At 43.7% G+C, this 24,994-nt stretch overlaps 1 protein-coding gene across 1 annotated transcript in view; it reads right to left on the reverse strand.

The window, feature by feature from the left end:
• Nucleotides 1-1,754: 1,754 nt before the first annotated feature.
• Nucleotides 1,755-24,994, reverse strand: part of CCDC77 (coiled-coil domain containing 77) — a 743,168-nt gene continuing 719,928 nt past the window's right edge. Inside the window, exon 8 of the mRNA XM_044088479.1 lies at nt 1,755-2,407. Coding sequence (XP_043944414.1) covers nt 2,261-2,407 — 147 coding nt within the window. The 3' untranslated portion in view covers nt 1,755-2,260. The remainder of the gene's footprint in view (nt 2,408-24,994) is intronic.

The raw sequence follows: 24,994 nt of genomic DNA on the forward strand, positions 1-24,994 counted from the left end.
ACTGTGGAAGGGAATGGGCCAAAAGAGGGTGAATATAGAGTCCTAGGAAGGTATATCTGATCTGAAGAATCCTTCTTACTTGGTTGGGCTGGATCCAAAATAATTCAACAGGTTTGAACATTTTTGCCTTCGGATCTGATGAAATTGTCGGATCTGATGTCTTGACTTTTTTTTGCAGTAGGATCCGATGGAGAAGTCTGCTCCAAAACAGGTCTTTTTCTTCTTTTGTTCGAGACTTTAGAGGATGAGAAAAAAGTAGGACTTGACATTTCCTTTTTCTTTTGGTGTAGCTCTAGAAATTACCTCCCCAAAGGAGGAAGGCAAAATACCTTTTAATACAAGTTTATTTTTGCATTCGACCAATGCTCTGAGGTTGAAGAAATGCCAGATAGCAAAGTCTTCCTACAGGTGAAGGCTGCTGAGGCAATACACACACACCCTGCGAGTCACTTACAGGAATTTTGTGACTGCATTTTTCACACTTTTTAAAGCCAGCAGGCTTATCTTCATCTGCCATTGTAACAGAAAAAATACACCACAAGAACAGAAAAAAAATTCTACTCTCTACTACCCTTTTTTTTCAGGAAAGGAAGAAAAAATAGGAATTAGAGAAAAGATATCATCAATGGTAAAGAAAGTTGCACTAAAGTGTAGAAAGAAAAGAAACTAGCAATAGTATCATAAGGTACTTTTGTACGAAGAAGAAAGAAGGAAGAAAAGTATTTAAACTATTAAATTAAGCTATCGCTAAGGTAAGGAGATAGAAGAGAGTTGAAATTAAACTATTTAAAGGAAGTTCAGAATACAATAATATTAGAAATAATATTGAAAAATCACTTAGCTGCCCAAGCACAATTGGAGAACCACATCTTCGTAAAGCGGCAAATGAGATCTGAGGTAACTTACAAGGGTGCATTATGAGTAAGGGAAGAGTTCGAGAGCTTTTTGTTTGCCACAAGCTACTGCAACGCCCGAGTCAGATCCGAACCCACAGGTTTGAGGACAGAATGAAAATTGACAAGATCAGATCTTCAAGCTATGGATAAAATAAAGCTGCGTTAAGAACCGCCTCATTCAGCAACTAATTACCGTGTCTGAACTGAACACTGCACAGTCAAATCTGACCACGCTAATATTCTTCCAAGATGCACAGGCACCTTAACACGCACACGCATGTACAGATACTCCTTGGCACACATGCATACGTATACACACGTACAGATATATACAGATAGAGAGAGATATATACACACAAATACATACTTCTCTTTATCTACCTCCTGCAGTGCAGCCACCCAAACACACACATGGTTCCACTATACATATCTGCAGTCCTGGTAGAAACGATGACCATTTAATAGGGATGAATGGATGTACATCATCAAAATATACTTTTTCAACTCTGAATCTCTCTGATAGAAACATTATGGGGGGTAGCACACAGCAAATTAGTATTATCTGCCCCTTTGCATGCAGCTTCACCAGAGATGCCACTCTCTGTACTATGGCCACTTCCCGAGCAAATCTGTGACAACAGAGCAGTCTTTAAAAACAGTCAGGCTTACTATACTGCAGAAACTTTCAGAGTTAGGCCTCCAAAGCATGGTAACCCTTTTCCAAATCATTGGACTAATGTCTTCAGGTGGAATCACAAGATACACAATACAGATTATACAAAAACAAAGTTGTTCATCCTTTAAATCAGAAACAGAAATGGTAAACAGGAATGTGAACTAAATTCCTATACAATGGAATCAAAGTTTATAATTTTTAATGGAATAAAATTATGACTTTTGCTTCTCAGTTATTTCAGAATGCAAATGTTCAAAAACAAATTATGAAAATTTCACTGTAAACTAAAACTGCATGGTGCTTTTCAAATTCCGCTGCCACAACACAACACTAGTAGCAAGGACTAAAATGGCCTTCTTTGTGTTTTGTGATCTTTCCTGCTCATGCACAGCAAATGTTCACTTTAATCAAACACTTCCATTAAAAGGTTGAGCTGTAACCTACTGAGGACCAGAACAATTGATTATTTGATTGCAGAAGCATCTCCAATTTAATCCTGGTTGCTCATATCGAAATCTGAAAATTTTTCATAGCACTGTGTACGGACAGTGAATGGAAGTAGTGTTCTCCTAATTTTAATGAACCACACCTCAGTCAAGAAAGCATCTGTGGAGATGAGCAGTTTAATTCAATCCAAAAAGCTCACCACTGAAGACATTCCTAGAATATGCTCTGCCCAAGGAAACTTTTAACAGAATCTTAGCTCATTTTCTAGGCCATATATTTTTGCTTTCAGGTTCCTCAGCTCTCCTTGAATTTTGTGGGTCCGTGAATTTGTCTGCCGAACTTCATGCAGAATTGCCAGGTCTTGATCTGGTCCAATATTAAGAGTCACCTACAAACAAACAAAAACAAATCAATATTGGCATATGACACTAGACTACATTAACCCAATCAGAAAATACATTCTGTGTTACACAGTTTAAACTGTTAATGTGAAAAAAGTCAAAAGACACTACAGAAAACTGCTAATCCGCTAGCTGGGCTGTTGAGTTCTCATCTCTTCAACAAATAACATTAGACAGGTTAAAAAATAAATAAAACAAATAACATTAGGTAAACCACAAGGTTCAATATTAGAACCATTATTCTTTAGAATATTTATAAATAAAATGAATGTTGTCTCACCTAGCAAATCTAATCTAATGTGCATATGTCTCAGCAGTAACATGTACTGCTTCGTCACTCAAACAGCTCCAAAATGACCTACTACATTCCTTTAAAAAAAGGAAGACTGGCTATAACAATGCAGACTACTCTTAAATGTACTCACCATAACATTCCATCTGAGTTGTTGCTTTTCATTTGTCTTCAACCAGTAGGACAAGGATCTGACTCGGCAGCATTTCTCCAGCATCGGATCCAAGCTCCAAGCTCCTCCCCTACCCATAATGCCCTTGTCTCCCCTCCTACCCACAGATCGAGTTTGTTGCAACCAGTAGCACCCCAACGTAATCATGTGCCTAATATCTTAGAATTAGCACCCCAAAGCACCATAAGGAAGACAAACAATTCCAGAGTAGGGCAAAGCCTCTTCCATCCGGTCCACAACACAGCCCAAACAAGGCAGGAGGAAGGAAGGAGGGAGGGACGGCTGAAGGCAAATGAAAAGCAACAACTGATATGGAACGTTATGGCAAGTAAATAACTTTTTTATCTGAAATTGTTTACATTTGATCTTCAACCTGTGGGACAGAGTCCCCAGCTATCAAAAAATCCTGGGAGGTCCTTATAGAAGGATGTTCCAGAGCACAGCGGAGCCAAAGGATACCCTGCCTCTGGACAAAGGATCCATCTTATAATGCGAAATACATGTGTGTGATGATGCCCAAGTAGGTGCAGAGCAAATGTCATCCAAAAAAACCCTAGACCAAAAGGCCGCTGAAGCAGCCACAGACCTGGCAGAATGCACCCTGACATGACCTGGTGGAGATAAACCTTTGGCTTTACAGGCCAAAGTTATGCACTGAGAGGTCCAACTGACAATAGTTACCTTAGACAGGGGTTTACCTAAGAAAGGCTTAGAAAAGGAAACAAAAAGCTGATCAGACTCACGAAAGGACTTTGTTCTATGCAAACGGAATTGTAGTTGCCTATGAACATCAAGCAAATGCAATTTATACTCTCCCTTATTCTGGAAGTTCAGAAAGAAAACGGGGAGGCTGATGACCTGGTTAATGTTAGGTTCTGATGTCACCTTCGGAAGAAAAGAAGGGTTTGTCCATAAGAAAACCCTGACTGTGAAACACCATATAAGGGGGCTTGACAGATAAAGCCTGAATCTCTGAAAATCTTTTAGCCAAAGTAATGGTGACTAGAAACCCTGTCTGCCAAGACAGGAATTGCAAATTCACCATAGTTGCTGGTTCAAAAGGGGAAGAAACCAAAGCTTGCAGGACTAGATTAAGATCCCAAGGAGGCGTGGGGTTCTTAACTGGAAGCCTAAGTAAAAATGTACCTTTCAAAAAGGCTTTACAAAGCTTGGAAGAAGCTAAGGAAGCCAAAATGTCGCCTATATGAAAGTTGGAGACAGCTGCCAACTGTACCTTTACTGTAGAAAAGCTGGCACCCTGATGAAAAATATCTGCCACAAATTCCAAACTGGCAGGGAATGGAGCAGTGAAGGGGTCCAAATCATGCTGAGAAGCCCATATAGAGAAATGTTTCCACTTACTGGAATAAAGTTTCCTAGTGGAGGATTTGAGATCCTCCACCAAATTCTTCTTGACAGGAGAAGACAGCCCGGGAGTCCTAGCTATCACTGGAACTGGAGCAGCCAAGCCGAGAGGTTCAGACTGACTAGATCTGGATGTGGGATCCCTGAGGGATGCGAGATCAGATCTGGAACCAGATCTAATGTTTAAGTAGGACACACCACATGAGACCACAAAAAGGGGAACCAAACATGGTAAAGTCAGAAGGGGCAATGAGGGTCACTAAGCTCCTCAACCGTCGTGCTTTCTGAATGAATTTCGGGATCAGAGGGAGAGGAGGGTAAGCATACAGAAGACCGGAGGGCCAAGCATGAACTAGAGCATCTCTTTGGGGACTCCCCAGAGGGGGGTTCAGAGCGAAAAACTCACTGCACTTCCCACTGGAAGGATAGGCGAAGAGATCTCAGCAAGGCCAACCCCACTTTAGAAAGATCTGTTCCGCTACTGAATGATTCAGAGACCACTTGTATGGCATCAGAATAGATCTGCTGAGCCTATCTGCCAGAATGTTAGACCTCCCCTAAATGTGCATTGCCACCAGAAAACGGCCGGAGGAGATCGCCCATTCCCACACTCGCATGGCTTCACGACAAAGGGGGTAAGACCTGCTTCCTTTTGCTTGCTGATGTACCAGACTACAGACATATTGTCTGTCTAGATGGCAATCGTCCCTTGGGGAAGATGGGCATGAACAACTTGCAAGCCTTGGACTGTCCTTCCCATGAAATCTACCCCCCAACTGAGTAGGGAGGTGTCCGTGGTCATCATGGTCATTGGGGCAAGAAGGATAAATGGACAACCCAGAAGAAGATGCTGGGATTGAAGCCACCAGAGAAGCAAATCCCTGCAAGCCCGAGATAAACTAACTGGATGAGATAATGGCAGGTCTAGCAATGGCCATTGGACCGCCAGAGTCCAATGGAGAACCCTCATATGCAGATGAGCCATACAGACCAGGGAGATCATGGCTGCCATGGACCCCAACCCCTGAAGAACGGATTCCGCAGGGGATACTAGGTCTGAACAGTGTTCAGTGCATGACATCTGAGGGAATGAAGTCTGTCCAGAGTTAGAAAAATATTGCTCTGAATGGTATCTAACGGAGACACAGTGAAGTTGAGAACCTGAACTGGATCCAAATGGGACTTGTTGAGATTTATGGTTATGCCTAGCTGGTGGGTGGTTTGGAAAAGGAGATCCCTGGCTTGACAGAGTTGATGTCTGGAGGGAGCGGAAAGGAGACAATCGTCCAGGTAGGGGAAAACCTGAAATCCCTGCAGCTGCAGATGAGCCGCCATTACTTTGCTTGAACACCCTGGGGACGGTAGCGAGACCAAAGTGGAGTGCTCTGAACTGATAATAATTGGCTCCCAGATGGAAGTGGAGAAACCTCTGAGAGCACCTGTCCATCTTAATATAGTAGTATGCGTCCTGGAGGTCCACTGAGCACATCCAGTCATTTCTCTGCAGAAAGGGCAGAATGGATTGGAGAGTGACTATCTGGAATTTTGTCTTGGCAACTTTCAGGTTTAGGGTTGAAAGATCCAGGATAGGTCTCAAGTCCCCCGTCGTGTTTGGCACCAAAAAGAACATGGAATAGATGTTTGATCTGGATTGGTCTGGGAGCACAGGCTGGACGACTCATTTTTCAAGCAGCTTGGAAATTTCTCCTGCTGCTCCCTCACGTTGCACAGGTGGAATGTCCAGGAGGTGCTTGGGTGGGACTGGGGGTTGAAGACGGGGATTGAATATCCTCTGGATATAATTTGCAACATGCAAAGATTGTCTGTGATCGACTCCCAGGCTGTTGGGTGCATTGAGAGCCATCTCTCGACTGCCTCCAGAGACAAGCAGTCAGGCAACCCTTCAGGGCTGCTGCAAGGGTCTGTCCAGGAAAGAATCCCGAGACCCCGGTTCCTCAGAGCTCCTCGGCCACAAAGACGGCATCTGTCATACCCCCCTCTGCCTCTGGGGGAAGTTGAGTCCTTAGCATCATGGGGAAAGCCCTGAAACTTCTGGAAACACATCTTCTTCACCCCACACTGATTCCCGGAGAAGGATCATTGTGGGGTTGAGAAGTAGATCTCGATGGCAGACAAGGTCTTCCCATCTTTCTCACTCTGGACTAATGTGTCTCGAACAGTCTTGCCAAAGAGGGTGGAACCATCATAAGGGCCATTTGTAAAAGATGCCTTGAAGAGCTCCGACAATGCACAGAGCCGGAGCCAGGCGTGACACCTGATGGCAGCACCTCTGCTGGCCTCCCTAGAGGCACCTTCCATAACATGCGACAGGAGCCTCATAGAGGTGTTAGAAATAGAAATTAGGATGGACATACGGGAAGAGAACACCTTCTTCTCTTCCGCCGACATGGACCCTGGGGCACACTCAGCGACCTCTTTGACTATGTCCATGTACTTCTGGATACTGGTCAAGGTTCTTGCTACCCCTACAGTGCCTTTTTTAGGCAGTGTTCCAAAGACCAAATTACCACCGTAACAGCTACAAACAAATGCAATTTGAGGGTCATGCTGCTCAATGCTAGAAGTCTAAATCTCAAAATGCACTCACTCGAAGTACTACTTAAAATGGAGAACATCGACATTTGTGCTGTAACAGAGACCTGGTTCAAGGCAGCAGAAAGCACCCCTGCACCACCAGGCTACAACTCATTCCACACCTTTCAGCCCCAGAACTTGGACCGAAGCTCCAAAGGCAGTGGTGTTTCCATATTCATAAAGGATGCGCACACCTCCAGACTGGTAGACCAACATAATGCATCTGAGATACTTCAGGTGCAGCTAACATTGGGTAAGACAGCGATTCAGGTCGTCACCTGCTATAGGTCCCCAACCATGTCCCAAGATTCACACTCCACATTCCTAAGTACGCTGGAGAATATTAGGGTCCAACCTAACACTCTCATACTGGGTGACTTCAACTACTCCTCCATTAACTGGGAAAACTACTCATGTACCAGTACACTTGCCCAACGCTTTGTGGAATTCATTAATTCTTTGTTCTTACCCCCACTAGAGGTAGCATCATCCTTGACCTGGTCATTACTAACATTGGCAACTGTTGCGCTACACCAATAGTTAACTCCTCCCTGGTTAGATCCGATCACAAGCTAACCACCTTGGAAATCCACATCCCTCCCACCCACCCAACAAAGGTAACCACCATGAAAAACTTCTCCAAAGCTAACTTTGGGTTCCTAAAAACAGAGGTGGCTAACTTTACGGCACTCATGCAAATGAAGAATAGTTGCATAACCACCAAATCATACACCAATGCACTGTACAAACGTACATAAATGCATGGATCTCGCCATACCCAATAGAACTACGTAACGCCACTTCTGAAACACAACAGCACCACCACAATTCGAAAGCAAGCAAATCCACTACACGACGACTGTAAAACCAAATCAATCCACTGCTGGAAAACTGTGAGACCAGTAATAAATTTATTTCACTTGATGAAATGTTTTCACTCAGGTTCTGATGAAGCTCACAGTTTTCATGAATGAAAGCGCTCAACATTTTATCAATAAATTTATTACTGGTCTCACAGTTTTCCAGCAGTGGATTGATTTGGTTTTACAGTCGTCGTGTAGTGGATTTGCTTGCTTTCGAATTGTGGTGGTGCTGTTGTGTTTCAGAAGTGGCGTTACATAGTATCGAGTTGAACTGAAGCACAGATATTTTGTTTTCTGTTGTATACCCAATAGAACTAAGACGCTCTCCTCAAAAAAAAGGAAGCCAATCTGGTGGTCCCCTGCCATAAACAAACTCTACAACAAAAGGAGGAAACTGATGCGGAATAAGGTGAGGTCCCAAGACTGGAAAACCCCCCTCATCAGCCTCAACAAAAGGTTGAGGATCCCTCATCAAATCCTCTAAAGCTAGCTATGAAAACAGAATTGCAGCAGATAGTAAAGACAACCACAAGGCCTTCTATAGTTATGTAAAGACTCTACATGGCAATACCCAGATTTGCTCTGAGCTACTTCACAATGGTACCTCCTATACCGAGCCAACAGATATTGCAAATATATTAGCGGACAGATTCAGTGCTAACTTTACCCCCCCCCCCCCAAGAACCAATCACAATACCAGTAGATTGCCAGGCACCCAGTATTACTGCTGCACAGGTTAAAACAGACTGTCCAAGGCCAAGAATACAACTTCTATGTGACCTGACAGTATCCCTGGCTGTGTTGTACATTAACTACAGAGTGAACTGGCACCTCACCTGTGTGTCCTGTTCAATCACAGCCTCACCTCAGGCTTTGTCCCTACCGAATGTCGCACTGCTACAGTCATCCGTCTCCATAAAGGAGGAGCAACTACAGACCCTGGGAACTATCGCCCCATTAAGCCTGACGAGTCTGATATGCAAATTTATGGAACACATCATCATGGACCTAATAAACAAGGATATAGGGAATCTCCAAATTCTGGATCCTACACAGTTTGGTTTTGTGAAGGGTAGATCATGCCTGCTCAACTTGGTCGACTTCTTTGAATCAGTCACCAGAGCTGTGGATGAAGGTAAGGTGGTTCATACAGCCTACCTTGATCTGGCCAAGGCCTCTGATACCATTCCCCACTCAGGAATCACAGAAAAATTTACAAAGCTAGGCATCAACCCCTATATCACTAGGTGGGTTGCAAACTGGCTCACAGATAGAACCCACAGTGTGAAAGTAGCTGAATCCAGTCAGACTGTCAACCAGTCACAAGTAGAGTCCCACAGGGTGCGGTCCTGGGTCCTCTCCTGTTTGGTATCTATTTCTCTGAAGTCCAGGCCAACACGAAGGGACTCTGGCTGACAAAGTTCGCAGATGATTGCAAGTTGGGAGCTATTATTAACTCCCCGAGTGATGTTGATATCCTACAGAAAGGCCTCAATGAGACCAATGATTGGTATCAGAACCATGGCCTTAAGTTCAATGACAAAAAATGTGTCTTCATCCCCTTTGGGAAAAGCCTGGTTCCCTTGAAGTCTGATGACATGTGCCACGTAGTTCAGCACACATAAGGCAAATGTGGCTGAAGCATAAGCCCGCTTTCCAAAACGGTCCAAGGCAAGAGATTCTCGGTCCGGTGGATGGACCGCAGAGCTCTTCTGAGTGAGCTCTTTCTTGGTGGTCGCCGCAACCACCATAGCATCAACTGGGGATCCCTTAGACCAATGCTGTTTGTTCAAAGAGGCACTGAGAACTTTATCAGGGCACTTGGGAATGGGCTCCACCATGTTGGGATCCTTCCATGCCTGGAATGAAATCAAAGTCCACAAGCGGATCGGTGGGAGGGAACAACCAGTAGGTAGAGGGTCCTATGCCAAATGCCTCCAGGAACACCGACTCATCTGGGCTGAGTTTTTGGATAGACAACTCCCCCCCCCCCCATGTTGGCATAGTATTTCCATGATGTCTCTGAAGGAGACATTCTCTGGGGGTGACTGGGGGGAACTCTCACCTTCTCTTAAGTCAGTGTCTTCAGTGAGGGACTCCAGCGGGGAGTCCAAGTGTCTCTTTTTACATGTATGTTTCCGAGGAAGCTCCTCAGGGTGTGGCTGTGGGGAGGGCTCAAATACTTCTGGCCATTCCCAGGGGGGGATCTCCCTGGGGTATAGAGGCAACAGGCTGTCCCAGAGGGGGCAGGATGCCAGATTCTGGACCAGAAACAGAGGGAGCCAGGATGGACTCGGAGAACGTCAAGGGTCTTGAGGGATCCGAGAGCATGCTCGCCAACACATCGAAGGCAGAGAACAAATCCTGGAGGCAGGGAGGAGCACACTATCCATACCCTCTGAGTTGACAGGAGAACTGGTGCCGAGCCTCCAAGCACAGAGACTCTGAGTGGAAGGGCCAACTCCACAAACCTTGGAGCCAACTTCATCCCCTCACACTTGGCACTGAGACTACAGTTCCAAACTAGTCAGAGCTGAGCCACTCAGGGCAATGGTCGGCCTTGAGGTACCTGGTACAGTTGGCACCCCCTCAACACCGAGAAGCCTCGGACCCAAAGACTCCAAAACCAAGGGTCAGATCGGAGAAAGAGCAATGGGAAAAAAGGAGGACTGCATGCTCCCAGCCCTGGAGGGGAAGGGGGCAGGCAAGGCTACCATCTGGATCTGGGTCAGGATGAATTTCCGCATCATCCTGTCCACTTCGGCTTTAGAAGGAAAGGTGGAACAATTGGAAGAAGCTACAGACACGGGCCTGGACGGGCACCGAGGAGAGGCTCATAAGGAAGATCAGCCCTGGGAGACCTCCGGCAAGAAACAAGGCAACCAGAGCAGAGTGAAGCCAGGCTAGGGACCTGGAGGGATTTAGCCAGGGGCTCAGTCAAGGAAGCGCAGTTGGTAGATCGCTTGCTGGGCCTATCCTTATGCTTCTCCCCGTCCCCGGCCTTCTTAGAGGGAGGTTAAGTCCCAGAGGCTGGGGCAGAGAAGGAAGAAACAGAGGCCTTGGAGGAAGGAGGCCTTTCAAGAGAAGTTTGTTCCTCCTGTCGATCAATGCACAGGGGTTGAAGCCTGCACAGACTAAACAGTAGGAGTCTAGGTGAGGTACTCCCAGACAAACAACACACAGAGTGGTCATCAGAAGGGGGAAGCTTATGGCCACACTCTGTGCACTTCTGAAAACCTGGCTTGGGGGGTCTCAGCCATGGATATCAGAAACCTGGCACCCACACACACTCTCACTAAAACAAGGAAAAAGGATAGGCGAGAATAAGGAGAAAGGGGACTTTTTTTTTTTTTTTTTCAAAAACTGACACCTGAGTGTGAGGGATGGGTAGGGTATAAAACTAAAAACTTAGGAAGAGTGAAAAGGGAAAAGAAAAGCAGAAAGAATATTTCACTTACCAGAAACTCGGAGGTAACAGATCACGATGTTAACGGTATGTGCGACAAATGAGATCTGAGGGTAGCAGGGAGACAGGGGCATTATGGGTAGGGGAGGAGCTTGAAGCTAATGCTGGAGAAATGCGGCCGAGTCGGATCCATACTGGGTCCGTGTTCTACAGGCTGAAGATCAAATGAAAACAACAGCTGCAGATCTAATGCCATGTTCAACTCCAATCCAAGAATCAAAGTATTATGACTTAAAGATATCAGTCAACAGAACTAAAACTGAGCTAGAGCAACTAGAACAAAATGCAAAAGTACTGGTAATAACAACAGACCAAAGATTAAGATTAGATCAGCACATCCAACATGCAGTTCTAAAACAAATAAACTAGGACTCCATAAAGTGAAGCCTTTCCTAACAGAGTAAGCGCATAAAACTATAGCTCAGACCTACATACTACTGAGTCTCCTACATACCTCATCAATTTTCACCAAGTTATAGTTGTCTCAGCCAAAATGGATCAATTTTACAATACAGTTTCAAACCTTGCAAATAACCACAATTGCCAAACAAATCACTCTGTATCATTTCACTCCCTTAACTGGGTAAAGCTAATCTACTAACCTATTTTCATATTAAGGCTGCCTGCTAATCTTTTGTATCCCAGAAATATGCCTCACCTCTAGCCAGTTATTAGTTATCAAAATAGTACACTCCTGGTACTCCTCCCCTCCCCCAGAAAACTGTACTCAAGCAGATATTAGAAATACCTCATCTTATCTACAATTTAAAATTGCTTTGAAGGCATATCTCTAAAAAAATGGTCCTGCACTTGTTAACAATTCCATTACAAAGACTCCTCCTTATTCTCAACCCTCTCCTGCTTATAATTTACAATTCCAACAAAATCATATCACTAAAACATTCCTGCCCTTGTACCAACTCCACTACTAAGTCCCCTCCTCATGCAGTTGCATCAAACAATTAACACAAAATTCTCACATTTTTAATATAGTAATCTCCTAGCTACAGGGCTTATATGAATTTAACTGTAGAGAATATGCATATGCCTTATCTGGTGTCTGTGTGCTAAAATTACCGTGGGAGTACACTCATACATTGTAAAAAATGCTACATGTTCTATAAATGTTACTGGGCTTAATGTACACTAAATGCTACTTAATGTATAATAACATGGTGAAGACCCACAAAGTCGTGTAGTACTGAGTATTTAGCACATTTCACTGTTATCTCATGCAGATGTATGTAAGATGGAGATTTTCTCCAAAGGCCTATGCTGAAAAGGGGTTATGCCCAGTCAGACTTTGCCAGTAATCAAAGGCAAACAAACAAATAAATACTGGCAAAAAGAAGTATTAGGAAATTACTTAATTTAGTAGCAACTGCCTGATGTGATTTCAGTCAACAGCAATACTAACTTTCATCACCAGAACATATGAACATATTCACCAGTTCTAAACATAAAAATTCACTGTTTTAAGACACAAAATGTTCTAAAACAGACATAGAGCACAATAAAAAAAAAAAAAAAACAGTCAATGTCTGCCTCTGCATTTTTTGTAGTCCACACTAGTGGTAAAGAAAACAGAAACCTTGTTTTAGGCTGGGGATGGCTGGATGGGACATGAGGCATAATGAAACTGGACAACACAGACGCCAAGTTATGGTAAGTATATAACGTCTAATCTGATGTTGCCCATTTCATTACACCTCACTACTGGGTCAGAGTCCCCAGCTATATAAACCCTGGGTGACATTCAAGGAAGGAATATGCCTGAGCACCGCGGAGCCAAAGGATGCTCTGCTTCTAGAAACAATGTTCAACTTATAATGAGAGACAAAGGTATGAGACTTGGACCAAGCTGCTGCTGCACAAATTTTATCAATAGGAGTTCTAGCTGAAAAGGCAGACGAGGGAGACATGTACCTGGTGGAATGAGCTCTAGAGGAACAGGGAAGTTGCATGCCATTCAAATAATAGACAGCAGAAATACAATTAGTAATCCATTTAGCTAAGGTAATTCTGGATACAGCCTGACCTAATCTATTTGGTGAAAAGGAGATGAATAATTGCTCAGATTTCCTATGCAGTTTCATTGTATGTAGATAGAAACGTAACTGTCTTTACACACCCAGCAAATGCAGCGTATATTCGTCCTTACTGGAATGATTTGGGAAGAATACTGGCAGATTAATGGTTTGGTTAATATTTGACTCTGTGGCAACCTTAGGTATAAACGAAGGGTTCATTCTGAGGGAGACTCTATCTTTGAAAAGATAATGTAAGGTGGCTGGGAAGACAAAGCTTGTAATTCTGACAGTCTTCTTACTGAAGTAATGGCCACTAGGAAAATAGTCTTACAAGTCAAAAACTTTATGTCACATGAGCTCACAGTCTCAAAAGGTTTCTGAGTAAGGCCTTGAAGCACAACAGCGAGATCCCATAGAGGAGACGGATCTTTTATCGGAGGTCTAAGTTGAAAAACTCCTCTCATGAAAGCCCTATATAACCTTGTTGTTGAGACAGAAGAGGAAAGACTGTTGCCCTTCCCTACATGAAAATTCAAAACAGCTGCAAGTTGTAACTTTATGGTGGAGAAACTAGCCCCCTGTTGGAAAAGTAAGCTGAGAAACATAAGAATATCCAAAATAGGGGCAAGAAAAAGGATTGATATTCCATTCCGATGCCCAAATGGAAAATCGTTTCCATTTACTATTGGACACTTTTTGGTGGAAGGCTTTTGAAAAGCCAGTATAATCTTGCGAACTGGGAAGGATAGCCTAGACTTTCAAAGAATCACTGGAAATGGAGAAACAAAGTGGTTAGCCTGAAGGATAGGAGATTGGGGGTCTGAAGTTCTGACGGTTGGGAAATTACATCCTGCCTGGGATCTACTATCCATGGGGGATACTGGCTGCAAGTCCGTAGGAAGGGCAACCATACTTGGCAAGGCCAGAAGAGAGCAATGAGGATCAGAGTGTTCTTCAACTTTCTGGACTTCTACAAAACTTTGGGGATCAGGGGAATCGGAGGATAAGCATATAGGAGACCTGGTGGCCAATCGTGGACTACAGCATCCCTAGGTGACTCCCCCAGTGTGGGGATCAAAGCGAAGTACTTACTGCACTCGTTGTTCAGGGGAGAGGCAGAGAGGTCTCAGCAAGGTTGGCCCCAATGGCCAAATATCTGATTCGCTACTAACTGATTTGGAGACCACTCATATGGACTCAAGATCGATCTGCTCAGTGTGTTTGCTAGAATGCTGGATTCCCCTGGGATGTGCATTCCAGTGAGAAAGTGGTTTGAAGAGATCACCCATTCCAAGACCCTCATAGCCTCCTTGCACAAAGGGTATGATCAGGTTCCCCCTTCTTGTTGATGTGCCAAACAACCGACATGTTGTCTGTAAGAATTGCAATTCTTTCCAGATGAGGCAGTCCTGACAGGCTTGCAACAAAAAGAAGTACTGCCCTCATCTCCAGGACATTTATGTGCAAGTTAGTCTCTGTCATTCTTCCCTGAAAATTCCCTCCCCCACCCCAACAGGGAAGCATCTGTGGTCAGTGGGGCTGTAGGTGGAGGGAGAGTAAAGGATTTGCCGAGATGGAGATAATTTATAATCATCTACAACTGCAGTTGACGCTTGCAGATCAAAGTCTGATGGGAGTTGACAAGGGATGATGCAGGATAGACCGCTGGACCACTAGGGTCCAGTGGAGAACTCGCATGAAGAATCTTGCTAATGGTACCAGAAGGATGGCGGCTGGCATGGATCCTAGGACTATCAGGACCAGGCAGGCTGGCGGGTTTCGGGTATCCAGTAACAGTTGTACTTGCTGTCTCAAAGATCTTATTCTCTGTAGATGTAGGGCAGCTATCTGTGTGACTGTGTTCAATTGCGTCCCTATAAACTCTATGTCCTCATCTTTGACTTTGCCAAATTCACTGCAGAAGAAGAAGAAACACAGAGGCAATACCAAAAAAAAAACACTTATCTATAGCTGAGGCTGCAGAATCATGTCTGAGCTGGAAGGTGGCAAATGAGATCTGAGGGGTTAGAGAAGTTGGGCATTATATGAGAGGGAGGAGCTTGAGGCTCAGATCATAAGTCTTGAGAAGTGGCAGAGTCGGATCCGAGGTCGGATCTGTAGACCCAGTAGTGAGGCATAATGAAATGGACATCAGCTGTTGTTATGTTTAAAATTAAGATACTGCAATCCAGAAGCATGGAGGACCGATCCACACTGAAATGTGAGTTGTGTGCCCTGATGAAATAGGAGTCAGGGTATATGTTCCACTCTAGATGTTACAATTCTCACGTTATTACTCGGGAATGCTATATTGAGCAACACTTCACTTTTCCATTTCACAAGTTCATAAGCAAGTACTAGGTTTGCTGTTCTTGTGAGCCATTTTAAGTTTCTTTCAATTTCACTGAAAGGTAAGAATCCTGTACCTTGTGTCTGTGAGGTAAACACTTTACACATTACACCACTCCTAAACCTTTATTTGTACTGTAACTTATTTAGAATTTATTATGTTATGATAAACATCTGAGGCCACAAATAAATTTGGCTCAGGCTGTACACCTTAGTACATCATTTGTGCTGCAGAGACTATCAGCCAGAAGACATGTTCTACTGGCCACATTCATTTGCATAGCTGCTCAGCACCTGTGCTTTTTTCATGGCATGCAGCTGCAGTACTCTACCTCATCTGTATTCTTGGAGAGTTTATGAAATTTGTACAGTGGTGATGTGGGAATACCAGTCTTAAGCACTGCAGACCAACTTTATGAATAATTCTCATCACTCCACATAACATAGATATCCAAGTCATAAATAGCAAGGAGAACGGCAATGTTTAGAACCAGATAGATCATTACAAAAATTCCCAGTCTTCAGAAGATCATGTGAAATGTTTAGAATGCAAGCCAAGAAAACAAAGGGATGCAGAACAAAAGATATTAACAAATCAGCATCAAGTTAGTGAAAAAATACGATCAAAAAGGTCACAAAGTGCTGAATGAAAGAGGTAACAGAAAATCAATAATAATCCATGCAGGTATTTGTGCAGGACAATGCCCATAAAAAGGCTTGTGCCCAGCAAGGGAAAAAAATAATGTCCAGCCCTGTAGTTAACAGCGATAAAGCCTCAGCTATGACCCAAGTCAAAGTAGTGACTCAGGAGCTGGAACAACTAGGTGTGTGTATGCGTGTGTGTGTGGGGGGGGGGGGGTGGAGTTGGGCTTGGGGTGGGAGTGAGTTACTGATGTCTGCTTGCTCGTCCTGGGGGAGGGGGAGGTGGTTCCAATCAGATGATTTGCACCATGCAGGCAGAGGCCTGCAAACCACCAAAAACAGCCAAGATTTGGGACATGATTTTCAGCTTGGCACTACCAAGCCAGTGAAAGTAGCCTTCCTTAGTGTAGGTGTGGTATGTGGATTCGCATATCAGCCTGTGATGGGGTTAGGGCTTATTAGGAATGCACTGGCTGTCTGTGTAAGCAAAGGTTTCCTGATTAGTCTTAGGAAAGGCCAGAAGTGGCAACTTTGAGGGCTGAAGCAGTGAGAGGAGAGGTGGTGATAATAGCAATTCCTACAGATCCTCTTGATTCACTAGTCTGGACAGTCTGTGACAGTGGTTGGCCACAGGAAGTCTGATATTCTAAGGCTTGATAAGGAACAGCCCTTATGCTTGCCTGGATATCAGCTCCCTCTAGTCAGCTGTTTAAATCTGAGTCCACATGTCACTGATACAGAATGAATGGGCTAAGACATAAAGGAGAGGGCTAATGGTCAGAAGTTGAAAGTGTAAAAAGCAAAGAGAAAAAAAGTACAAGACACAAAATCACCCTGCAAATCCAAACAGAAATGACAAGGTACTGTACAGAGACCAGATGAATGACAGCCAAAGTTACAAATGGACAGAAAATGAGGTGACACATAAAAAATATATCAAAAGAAAGCAAAATGAGACCCCCCCACACACACACACACACACAAAGGCAATGTGGAAGAACACACCTGAGTATACATAATAAATGAGAATGACAACACTGAAAGATAATGAACCTAGTGATGAAAATTTTGGAGAGACTCAGGTGCACAAAGTCAATAAAATTGCAAGTGATACTTATGTGGATATAACCACAGACCCTTCTGAAGAAAGCACAAGAATGTATGTTTATAACATAGCAATGACTCCCCCTTTAAATGTTGTTTTGAGTCAAAAGCATGGATTACTGATGGCAGAGAAAAGACATTTTCAATGTGCTTGAATGGGCTGAGTCAAATGCTTTGTGCTATCCTGCAGTAAGGTCATAAGAGGTGATAAAAATGAACAACATATGTGTAACAATGGCAAATGAAACAAGATTTGATTGTATGTTACATGATTTTACCGACATGTCTAAGGCTACTGGAGAAGCTGAGGAACTACCAAATCAAATGGGTTCCTTCGCTTCTCCTCCCCTACAAACCACTAGTCTACCCACCTATGATCCTCTGCCTCACATATACCGGGATTTTATTCCACAGCATAGGAGTCTTTGGGTGATGATTCCCCTTATCCTCCACTCACACCAAGCTATTCTATTTCCTTAATAAAGGACATAGATGCAGGTAGAGCTACTAGCCTTTAGCCTCTTGCATATATGCTAACCCCCAAAGGAAATTTCTAAATGCATGTCAGTATATGTACACTTCCTTTACTTACTGCATGTTTGTATAATTGTAATGGCTTTGTTATGTTCAAGTTTAAGTATGTTATTGCCCTTGTGTAACACAACAAAATTACATTTATGCCAACCCCAAAGATGCATTTAAAGAATAAAAGTAACAATTTAAAACAAAATCAAATAATTAACATTAAATAAGACCAAATTGTTGATGTCACACCATGTTGTCAGGTTTTGAACCTCCTCCCAATATGCATCATCATCGTTTGATATAAGCCCAATGACAGTTGTATCATCCGCAAATTTAACAATAATGTTTAATTTGTGAGTGGGTTGGCAATCATGGGTAAAAGGTGTATAGAGGAGGGTCTTAGTACACAGCCCTGCTCACACAGGTGTTCAGGGTGTGAAGAAAAAGAAACACTGCCATCGGCAATTAGCATATCTGGCAGGAGATTTCTGTATATTCTCAGATTAACTTGTACTGTATGCCAGCATGTCCAATTGTGAAAATGTAAATAAGTTTTTAAAATGTTGAGTATCTCCCTGCTTATACAAAATGTTTAAAGAATCTGTCAGCGTTTTGATACATTTCTGTTTGTGAGGGAGATTCTAAAATACAAACTGTCTGTAGAGAATCACCTGAAAAGTAGGTGATGTCATTAGAATGTTTCTGGTTGCTAGGTGATTAGTTGAACAGCAGATTGACAGGAAAAAGAACTTTTTCAAACAGCTGACTGTTATTTTTAAAATAAGACAGCTAAGTCTGTTAACCTGGGCAGTTTGTGAAGAGCAGCACTTAGTTGAGAGTTACAGTGCTGTGTAGAAGATATCCGGAAAAAGGACTTACCAGAACTGTAAGCCTGCCTTTGTCTTGCTGTTATGTTTTAGATTAGATCAGGGACAGTATTCTCTGGTTAGATTAGGAAAGTTTATTTAGATAGAGTTTTTCTAAGATAATAAACTTCTATCCTACAGTTTAATTTTGCATTTCTGGTGACTGAATTCTGGTGTTCACTGAAAGTTATTGATTGACATTCTTGCAATCATTTTACTTCTTATTAAATGTTTTATATTACTTTACATTGTGGCCAAACAAGTGTGTTCAGAGAGTGCTTTTACCTGTTTGATACTCACCAGGTCACTTCAAATGCCTGGCTGCTTCTGGTCATAGCTATCATTTATTTTGATATTTAATTTTTTAAATAATTGATCACCCTTTGAAGGACATGTAGACCTGTCTGACTCTGGTGGCAGCATTACCATTTGTACTGGGGAGGGGTCACACCTGGCAATCTGTGTCAGGCTTCCTTTAAGTGTTTGAGTGTGTGAGATTAAAATTTATTTTGAGTGTGAGTGAGTCAGAGGTCTTAAACTGGAACAGATTGCTCTGAAGTGTATGGTAAGGGATTACATTTTGGGTGGACAGAGGTATATAGTCCAGTTGCAGGGAAATCGTGTGTGTTCCTGTTGTGTTCTTAAGGGAAATTGTGGAATTTTACTCTTGTGTGCACTGGTGTTTTCCGTGATGCTCCCAAACTGGAGTCAGTGGTGGGGGTTGAGGCTCTTTAATTACTGACTTGGGTTTTAAGTGAGAGTCTGGTGGGATACTGGCCAGATGTCACATTTAATTGGTGGTAGCAGTGTGGGATTTTTATTTGTATTTCAGGAGCCTGTAGGTAGTTGTCATTAAGGTATGCACTCTTGACAGTCACAAAATAAACATTCAGAATTTCAATCCACCACAGTTTTATTTTTTTTTTTAGTAAGACAGTCAGGGATAGCAGGCAAGGAAGTCAGCAGAAGATTTTAGTAAGCTGACAAAGATTCAGTTGGCTACGGAGTGTGAAGCCAGAGGATTGGTGCATGCTAACCTGACCAAGGAAGCAATGATTTCAGCCACAGCTCATACCAGCCATTTTGAAGACATCCAGTTTGGTGTTGGTGATGTGCAGCCTACTGCAACAGGACAGTCCACCTTTTCTTCAGAGGACCTAAGAATCTGTCTTGAGTTAGAGAGACTGCAATGCCTGGAGGCTGAGGAGAAACAGTGTCAACATGAATTGGAAACCAAACATCTTGAACTGAAGTCAGCAGAGAGACTGCACTTGGAAGCCCAACAATAGGAGGCTGAGGAAAGGTGTACAAAGCGCCAATATGAACTGGAGACTAAACAGCTGGAGACCAAAGGGAGACTAAGGAGTTTAGAAGCTGAGGACAATGAGAGACACTGCCTGCATGAAGTGGAGCTTCTCAACCTTTGAGAGGGTTATGGAGGTAATGGGGAAGGGAATAACTAGACCTCAGAAGCTGTAAAGGTCAGTAAACTTTTTCCTCAGTACAGGGATGGGGATGACTTTGATAGTCTTATTCATATCTTTGAAAGAGTATATAGACAATATGATGTTGATCATGAGTTCTGGGTTCAGCTCCTGACTCCCTTGCTCCATGGTAAAGCTGTTCAGGCTATAGCAAAATTAAATTATATAGATTGTTTGAATCATGACAAAGTAAAGTGTTGCTTGCTTGACTGTTTCAAACTTACACCTGGGGCATATAGAAAAAAGTTTTGTGAACACAGACGCAAGTCAGACGAAAGTGTACGTGATTATATTGCTGACTTAAGTACTTATTTCACAGATGGGTGAATGGGTGTCAGGTCACCACTTTTGAGGGGCTGACAGAACTTTTGGTGAAGGAACAAGTCCTTAGTACTTTACCTGATGACATGGGAGTCTGGTTAGCAGACCATGAGTGTAACTCTGCAGATGAGTTAAAGATAAGGGGGATCTCTACTTGGCAAGCAAAGCGCCACTGCATAAGGAAGGGATACCCAGTGCTGCACATGGACATAAGGGAACCCACGGGGGGCAGTCTAAACCACTCGAACAGAGTAGACCAGTAACAGGGGGAAACTAGCAATCCAAGTGCACTGTTGGGAATTAGATGTTTCAAGTGTAATCAGAGGGGACACATAGCAGCCAAATGTCCATCAAGACAAGGTGAGAAACAGAAGGTGAGGGAGCCAGTAAGTGTGAATGACAAACTGCCAATGGTAAGTTGTTTAGAAACAAATGGGGTGCCACATTATCACCAGAATTTATATCCAATCTTAGTAGATGGTAAACAGGTAACTGCTAAGAGGGACACAGCTTCTGATATAACCACTGTGAGGCTTGCAGTGGTTAGAGAAGAGCAGTACTTGCTTGGGTAGTCCACTCCAGTCAGAGTGTTGGGAGGGACCCTGTTCTAGGGTTGAACTTGACTGGGAGGGTGGAAGAGGAAGCAAGCAAGCAAGTGTGAGAATATTCCTGCAGATGTCCGAATAAGGAATGACTTTGATGATGCAGTACCTTGTGTACATGCAGTGACATGCAGTCAGGCTTGGAGAAAGGCATGTAGGTCTGGTAGTCTGCGAGAGATCCAGAAAGATCTCATACCTGAAGTTGGGACTGGGCATGGTGGCTGTTTCACAGAAGCTGTTATCTGGTAGCAGTAAGTCTGAATGTGAGCCACAGCTGCTTGTGGGTACTGATGTCCACTTGGACTTGATGACTGCGAGGATGGAGGTGAGTGGTGGTATCCAGAGTGACAGCGAGGCGCAGCTGTCGGAAGTGACTAGGCTTCCTGCGGAAGGGGAGCTGAGGAAGGTCACGACAGTAGAGTTGAGACAGGCTCAACTTACGGATTCTACATTACAAAGCTTGAGGGAGATGGCTAAGGAGGCACCTGAGGCTCAAGGAAGAGGGGAGTTTGTATACTTGAACAAAGGTTTGTCATACAGAGAGTGAACTCCTGGAGGTGGGCTAGAAGGTGAAGTAATACGGTAGTTGGTAGTGCCTTAGAGCTTACCGTCTGACACTTTTAGCCATAGCACATTCCTTTCTCGGGTCATATGGGTATAAGATGTACTAAGAGACGTATTATGCAAAATTTCTATTGGCCTAGGATTGTGAGGGATGTGGTAGGATATTGTAGGACTAGTGAAAAGTGCCAAAAAGTTGGTAAAGCAGGGGACAAGTCTAAGGCTCCGTTAATGCCTTTGCCTGTTACGGAAGAGCTATTTCACATACTGGTCCTGGATATTGTGGGACCCCTGAGTAGTCAAAGTTCTACACAAACGAAATACATCTTGGTGGTAGTAGACTATGCTACCAGATATCCTGAGGCAGAGGCTCTGTCATCTATTGAGCCAGAGAAAGTGGCAAATGGTTTGCTAGAAATCTTCAGCAGACTAGGTTTTCCACAGGAAATCCTGACTGACCGAGGTGCCATCTTCATGTCAGACCTGCTGACTTGTCTGTGGAAGCAGTGTGGGGTGAAACATCTAGAGACCACCCCCTACCATCCCCAGACTAACGGTCTTGTGGACAGGTTAAACTCTAGATTAAAGACTATGCTACGGGCATTTACAGACCAGTTTAAAGGGGAGTGAGACAAGTATTTGCCCCATCTGTTATTTGCGTACAGGGAAATACCGCAGGAATGTACATGTTTTCACCCTTTGAGTTGTTATATGGGCGTAAGGTGAGAGGGCCTTTAGATTTACTTTGAGATGAGTGAGAAGGTGACAGTGAATCTCACAAGGAGCCCGTTGTGGCTTATGTTCTCAACTTTTGGCAAGACTTAAGGAGCTCATGGGTTTAGCTCAAGAGAACCTAGCAGTGGTCCAACAACAAAAGAAGGTGTGGTATGACAGAAATGCTTGAGCCAGAGAGTATGCTGATGGGCAGAAAGTGATGGTACTTGTTCCTGTTAGACATAAGTTACAAGCAGCTTGGGAGGGCCCCTTTCAGGTAAGGAAAATCAATTATGTGAACTACATGGTAAATATGGTAGGTAGGAGACAAGGGCACAAACTGTACCATGTGAATATGATGAAACCTTATGACAACAGGGAGGCCCTAATATTGAGCATTCATAGTGGATGGCAGGAAGAGTCTGAAAGGGATATGGTAACAGATCTTTTGGGTGAGGCTAGGATTGACACCTCTGTGGAACAGATAGTTATATCGCAGCAGTTAACTTCAAGTCCAGGAGATACAAACAGTCTTGCAGGAATTCGGGGATATGTTTACAGGGAACCTTGCGTGTACTGACTTGGTGCAGCAACATGTGGACACAGGACCCCAAAAACCTATTAAGCAGGTTCCTTATAGAGTACCTGAGAGAGTGAAGCAGACTCTGAAAGACGAAATAAGGGAAATGCTAGAAAGTACAGTTGTGTACACTTAACATAAATGTAGATGTTCGAGTGTATTCACTGTGGCAGTCATCAAATTTGGGTTATCTGCTTGCAGTAGCCCTCACTTGTCCCGATTATCAAAGTCTTGGGTCCTGCGTCGGTTGTTGTCTCATCTACCGGGACGTCAGGTAGTCAGGGGTATAAAGCATGCAGCCGACGCCATTACATCAGTTTTTCATCCCCCAGATGTCAGGTGCCCCCCCCTAATGGGAAGCAATTAAATATATAAAAACAAGGTTATACCTCCAACAAAAAAGCAAATACACCAAAAAGCTTTTAAGTATAGTAAAGGAGAACAGATGTACAGCCAAAAGAAGTCAGGGGGCTGGAGGGAGGGTAACCAGGACTGCAACAGTGAATACACTCGAACATCTACATTTATGGTAAGTGTACACAGCTGTACTATGTTCTTCGTGTTTCACTGTTGCAGTCATCACATTTGGGTAGATTCCCAAAGCTAAGGATGGGAGGAGGAATTTAGAAAGCATTAGGACCAGCTATAAGGCCCTGCAAGACTGCAGTGGCAAAGCCAGCTCTGGTTTTAGAGAAAGTGGCAAATGGTAATACTTGGTGAAAGTATGTACAGAACTCCAGGTAGCAGCTTCTAGGATGTCTCTGGTAGGGACCTTTCTGAGAAAGGCTGTAGAGGTAGATGCAGCCCTGGTTGAATGGGGTCTAATCCCTTGTGAAATAGGTTTGCCATGGTGCTTATAGCAGAAATTAATGCAATGGCATATCCATTTAGAAATGGTTTGCTTTGAAATAGCATTCCCCTCTGCCCCTGCAGCAAATGCCACCAGAAGTTGTTCAGATTCCCTTTGAGGTTTAGTCCTGTCCAAGTAAAATCTAAGTTGCCTGTGCACATCTAAGGAGTGCAGTATCCGTTCCCCTTTGTTCTGTGGATTAGAAAAGAAGGCTGGCAAATGAACGGACTGATTAAGAGCCACACTGGATACCACCTTGGGCATGAAAGAGGGATTGGTCCTGAGGGACACCCTGTCCGCATGAAAGATGATGAAAGGCTCCACTGCTATAAGGGCCTGTAATTCAGATACCCTTTTTGCAGAAGTGACTGCTAAAAGGAAAGCTGTTTTCCAAGAAAGGAATTTTAACTCTGCAGTTGCAGCTGGCTCAAAAGGAGGAAGAGTGAGGTTTTCCAACACAAAATTAAGGTCCCAGGCTGGAGTTGGGGCTCTCCTGGGTGGTCTTAAGTTTTTGGCCCCTCTGAGGAACTGCTTGAGCAGTGGGTGAGAAAAGAGGGGTGGTTCTGTGTTGTAATGAGCTGAAATGGCTGAGGCGTGAATTTTGATGGAGGAAAAGGAAAGGCCCTTGTGAAGCATCTCAGTTAAGTATTGAAGAATCTGAGGTAAAATTGGGCGCTGCTGTGGCCATCCCTTGAGTTTGGTTCTAGGCACAGAATCTTTTCCATTTTTCAGCATAAGATTTTCTAGTACTAGGCCTCCTTGCCTCCAAAATGACATCCAACACTTGTTTACTGAGGGATGGTAACGGAGAGATTATTTAATTAGCCAGCTGCGAGGTTCAGGTTTTGAAGCTGGGGGTGCAGGATCTTAGGTAATTAGCCAGGCTGCCAGGTTCAGGTTTTGAAGCTGGGGGTGCAGGATCTGGCTCTCCTGCTGAGACACCAGGGTAGGGGTCTGAGGTAGGTGCCAGGGGGCTAGCTGTGACACACTGTGCAAGCAGGGGTAACAGTGTTGGTGTGGCCAGTCTGGTGCAATCAGTATCATCCTTGGTTTGTCCTGTTTGATCTTTAGTAATACTTTGGAGAGGACAGACAGAGGAGGAAAGGCATAAACTGATAGATTTTTCCAGCTGAAGGACAAAGCATCCACTTTCCAAGCTTGTTTGTGGGGAGTCCTTGTGCAGACTTTGTCCA

The sequence above is a fragment of the Protopterus annectens genome, chromosome 11.part0 (assembly GCF_019279795.1).
Source record: "Protopterus annectens isolate FY-2018-M chromosome 11.part0, PAN1.0, whole genome shotgun sequence".
NCBI classification, from domain to species: Eukaryota; Metazoa; Chordata; order Ceratodontiformes; family Protopteridae; genus Protopterus; species Protopterus annectens.